A 5,632-nucleotide genomic window follows, 5' to 3' on the forward strand; every position below is an offset into this window, starting at 1 on the left:
ATTAAGAAGGAGGTCAAGCTAGCATTATGGCAAATTGATGTGGAAAAAGCCGAAGGTCCTGATGGATATGGGAGTAAATTCTTCAAAGATAGCTGGGGCATAACTAGTAAAGACCTCAAGGAGGCAATGCCAGAGTTCTTCACATTAGGAAAGATGCCAAAGACAATAAAAAACACAGTAATCATAGTGATTCCGAAGAGCAGCCATGTAGAGGCAGTTGGGACTATAGACCCATTGCCTGTTACAACATAGTCTATAAAGTCATATCCAAAATGCTGTGTAATAGGCTAAAGATCATCTGCCAGACATAATTTCTGAAAACCAGAGTGCCTTTGTGGCTGGAAGAACAATCATACAGAACATACTGATTTGTCAAGATCTGGTTAGTCTATACAATAGAAAAGCAGCAACCAAGAGCTATTTGATTAAAATAGACCTTAAGAAGGCCTATGACTCTATAAAATGGGATTTTGTGGAAGATATGCTTCATGCACTCAACTTTTTTATGAAGTTCATAAGGTGGATTATGGAGGGAAAATCAACTCCTCAGTATACTGTGGCTATAAATGGAGGGCTATATGGGAGCACAAAAGAGAAGAGAGGCTTGAGAAAAGGGACCCTATATCTCCTCTACTATTTGTAATATGTATGGAATGCTTCTCAAGGATAATGAAACTAATGGCACAACAGGAGGGATTTTGTTATCATACCAAATGTAGAATTTTGCAGCTTAATCATCTCTACTTTGCAGATGATGTGCTCATTTTCTGCAAAGGTGAGTTCCAATCTGTGATGTTGATGCTGAGAGGTCTTCAATCATTCTCCAGATCCTCAGGGCTAACAACTAATGCAGGCAAGTCTAACATATTTGCTATGAATATGAAGGCACAGGAGATAGAAGATTTGTGTGAAATAACAGGTTATAGTAAAGAGAGACTCCCATTTAAATACTTAGGTGTCCCAATATCATCTAAGAAACTATCAAAAATGGACCGTCAGGTGCTAGTGGACAAACTAACTACCAGAATAAGGAGCTGGGGTCAAAAAATTTATCATATGCTGGAAGAGTGCAAATGATCAATGCAGTGCTGATGCATATCCACACATATTGGGCATCGATCTTCATACTTCCCAAAGCAGTTCTCAAAAGCATTATAGCAATCTGTCAAAATTATTTGTGGGGTGGTAAGGTAGAAACAAATAGGGCACCACTAGTGGCCTGGGACCTCGTATGTCGACCAAAACAAGAAGGAGGGATTGAAATAAAGGACTGTGTGGTATGGAATGAGGCAGCCATATAGAAGTATGTCTGGGACATAATTCCAAAAACTGACTCTATGTGGGTCAAATGGATTAATCATATCTACCTTAAAAATATAGATTTGTGGCGATACAATGTACCACAGGAGAGTAGTTGGTATTGGAAGAAAATATGTCACATAAGAGACAAATTGACAGGGGCTATACTCATGGAGAATGGCAGTCAAAAACAGGAAAGTATACAATCCAAAAAGGCTATTCCTGGTAGAAGGGAAATCTGGACACTTGCCAATGGGGAAGATGGGTCTGGAACAAACAAAACATTCCGAAACACAACTTTATTTGCTGGCTGACTATGCAGAAGAAGTTACTCTCAAAGGATATGCTAGCTCGCAGAGGCATCAACACAGATGGCCTGTGTTGAACACTTATTCTATGAGTGTCAATTCTCAAAAATATGCATCACTACAATACAACAGTGGCTAAAGGTAAGGATCACAAACCTTGAAGGACAATTCTTGTGGAGAAGAGTAGCGAGAAAAATGGGAGGCAAAATGAATAGGGAATTCTCATATGCACTATTGGCAGCAACTAACTATCATGTATGGAAAGGGAAGAATGAAGCCCTATGGCAGAGTTCGGTCCCTAGACCATACAAAGTATGTGAGCAAATCAAAGAAAAGTACAAAGTTAGAGTGGTGGAAATACTCAGCAAGCGGAAAAAGGGCAAGGACAGAAAATGGCTGGAAGAAGTATATGGATATATATAGGAGATATGCAGGAAAATACATGTACAAGATATGATAAATGAGTAAATACGGGACTTTTTTATATAGCTAGAAGCAAGAGTATGATCCTTCATTGTACTTTGTTCTGGAGATGAATAAAAGAATTTCATTCCACCAAAAAAAGATGATGGATTGAAGTAAAGAATAGAGTTAAGAGTTTTATTTCAGTAAATATATTTCAGAATTATAGAATAATATATGGACAACATAGTAAAAGTTCTTATGACTTTTTTGGCTTATAAGCACTTTAATTTATAAGTATTTTTGGTATTTATCAAACATATAGATAAGCTGAAATTGCTTATAAGCTAGTTTGACCAGCTTATAAACTTAGTCATACACCCTCTTAATCAAATATATACTTGTTTCTCAAGGTATATAGCCCGTACACACAGATTTATATAGCAATATTGTTTTCGAGCTTAACGGATGCTGGTGACCACGTAGTAGCCTTAAAAAAAATTCAAATAATTGGCGTCTCATATTTTACTAGGGAATTAATTAATGAGTAACCGTTTTATGTGACCTTGATGGCATGAGATCCTAATTCGCGACAAAGAAGATGACAAATAGTGAGACTATTGGGGTGTTCATTCCATTACTCCAACAACTTATAACAGCACTGAAATTGCTAATACGCCCACTAATAGTAGGCTCTAAAAGTTCTAATAGGAAGTTGGATATATTAAAGAGGGTCTGTTGCTTTTCCTTTATAAAGACATGTATTCATCACGTTTTCATTTGCAATAATCTTTTAAAGAGGGTCTGTGAGGTGTTGGAAGCAAAACAGTGTAGTTAGTTTTCCTAATTTTTCCAAAACAAAGTATATATACCAAAAGTAAGTAAAGTGTTTGCGGAAAATAGTGTAGCTAGTTTTGCCAAACGCATTATATAAACAATAGCATCTCACGAAGGTTTGGGCACTCAAAATCTGTATTCCTATATTGTCTTGAGAGAATATATTGAGAGAAAAAATCAAGTATAGAAATTAGCATATGAATATTCTGTAAAGTAACAAATATGGAGTCCCATAATGTAGAGACTATTGAGAGTCAAAACCAGACCCAACAACCTCTAGAGCCTACTAGCGGAACCTCCTTCCTCCTAACATGCTTCAATGGACTAAATGCATTATCAGGTTAATGTCTTATTATTTTGAAGAAAGAAGCACTAATCTCTATGTTTTAATTACTATTATTTGGGGAATCTACGAGGTTATTCTTTGACCATATTTTTCTTCAATATTTTATTAATATTTTGAGTTTATTAGTTATAATTAACTTTATTTAGCTTTCAAGTACGTAAATTTTAATTTCAAAAATTTGAAGAATTTATGTCTAATTTTGAGGTCAAATTTAAGAACTTTGATTCTCGTACCGGGAATCGTGCCGCATAAAGTGAAATGTAGGGAGTAGTAATTGTTATATGAATATGTTGAATTTCGTTTACTATAATTTTTTTCCTTTTTGACACCGCTTCATCAGACTTACACTCTTTTTCTTCCCGTGCTTTATTTCATATAGGTGTTGGACTATTATCGATAGCCTATGCACTTTCAGCAGGAGGATGGTTAAGTTTGATAATGCTTTTCTTAATAGCAATTATATGTTGTTATACGGGATTTCTTTTAAAAGAATGCATGAGCGACGTTCCAGCATTAGTAAAAACATATCCAGACATAGGCCAATATGGTTTTGGAAAAATAGGAAGGATTATGGTATCAGTATTTATGTATTTAGAATTGTATTTAGTAGCAATTGAGTTCCTCATATTAGAGGGCGACAATTTGCATAAGTTATTCCCGGATGCCAATTTTCATGTTGGTGGCATCAAAATTGTGGGTAGAAAAGCCTTTGTCATTCTAGCTGCTCTAATTATATTGCCAACAACATGGCTAAATAACTTAGGACTATTAGCTTATATTTCTGCTGGAGGAGTTTTATCCTCTATTATTTTAGTCGTTTCTGTATTCTGGGTTGGTGTAACAGATGGTGTGGGTTTTCAAGAGAGTGGTACTCTTTGGAGATGGAATGGGTTAGGAACTGCAGTAAGCATGTTTACCTTTTGTTATTGTGGTCATGCAGTTCTTCCAACACTCTATCATTCAATGAAGGACAAGAGACAATTTTCTAAGGTAATTTTTTTTATACTACTGTCCGTTTTATTTTATATAACATTATTTGATTGAATATGGAGCTTAAGAAAAAAAATTCAGGCACATGCCAAAAGTATCTCTAAAGCTTGTAATTTTAAACAAGTTATAGCATTTCTAAGGTTATAACAGTATGCCATTAAAGGAAAATACGTAATTTAATGCTAAAGATGGTATTTTGATATAGAAAGGTGACATCCTTCTTAAAAAAAAATGACATATAAAATAGAAGAGAAAAAGTATAATTCATTAGATCAAACATATAGTGATGTGTGATTATAACTAATCCAACAATTTTTAATATTCTGACTAGAGAGGATCATCCACCCAGAGGCAACTAGCTTAAATATTTCATAAAAACTTTAATATTCATGATGCACGTGATGCAAGTGTGGCGCACATAAAAGCTAATTTTATTAAATTTACTTAAGACCTCTGATTAAGATTTGGCTTTAGGCCACTAATTTTGTTGAGTTGCTCATGTCTCACTACATATAAAGATAATTCATCCATCTTTAATGAACAGCTTGCCCTAATGCTCTTTTCTTTTTCTTGTCAACAGGTTCTACTCGTGTGCTTTTTACTAAGCACCATCACTTATGGATCAATGGCAACAATGGGGTGCTTAATGTACGGACAAAATTTGATGTCGCAAGTAACTTTAAATCTCCCCACCGGAAAAGTGAGTTCAAAGATTGCAATATACACGACGCTAATTAGTCCATTAACCAAGTACGCCCTTATTGTCTCACCAATCGCAACGGCAATTGAAGATACACTTCCATGCTGCAAGAGTCGACCTATGAGTTGCTTAGCCAGAACAATTTTGGTTATTAGCACTGTTATTATTGCATTAGTCGTTCCCGTTTTCGAATATGTCATGACATTTGTAGGCGCATTTACGGGCATTAGTCTGTCTATATTATTCCCATGCATCTGCTACCTCAAGATTAGGAAGCCCTACTTAAGGAGTTTTGGGATAGAAGTTATGTTTATTGCAGCGATTTTAGTGCTGGGTTCTTCTGTTGCCCTATATGGAACGTATGTTTCATTGAAGAACATCTTGAGTAATATCCACTAAATATAGAGTTTGATTCATGTGGTGTGCTTCAAATAAATTATGTCCTGATACTCTTTTCACATGTAATCTTCTTGTTACCACTAAAAAGTATTCAATTTTTGAGCCCTAAACAGTACTTTTGGTAGCTACTCCATCTGAAAATCTTTAATCAAATCATTTCTTTTTATAAAATTTTACGGCTTTAGGTGCGCCTTCCTTTTATATAATCCCAGCAAAAAGAGCACATAACAAAGGGGGACATTCCACCTGACCTCCGTTCATTACATCCAAAAGACCATCCTTATAACTGCTGATAGAACAAAATACGAAGATAGAGTAGCTTTCTTACCAATATACAAAAGGCACATATCA

The 5,632-nt window shown here is 35.4% G+C and overlaps 1 protein-coding gene across 1 annotated transcript; it reads left to right on the forward strand.

Moving 5' to 3' along the window:
- On the forward strand, positions 3,003 to 5,385 carry LOC109222969 (vesicular GABA transporter-like). The gene is made up of 3 exons (XM_019387246.1): positions 3,003 to 3,186; positions 3,572 to 4,182; positions 4,763 to 5,385. The coding sequence occupies exons 1-3, from the start codon at positions 3,069 to 3,071 to the stop codon at positions 5,279 to 5,281; spliced, it is 1,248 nt and encodes a 415-aa protein (XP_019242791.1). The 5' UTR covers positions 3,003 to 3,068; the 3' UTR covers positions 5,282 to 5,385.

The sequence above is a fragment of the Nicotiana attenuata genome, chromosome 2 (genome assembly GCF_001879085.1).
Source record: "Nicotiana attenuata strain UT chromosome 2, NIATTr2, whole genome shotgun sequence".
In the NCBI taxonomy this organism is placed as follows: Eukaryota; Viridiplantae; Streptophyta; class Magnoliopsida; order Solanales; family Solanaceae; genus Nicotiana; species Nicotiana attenuata.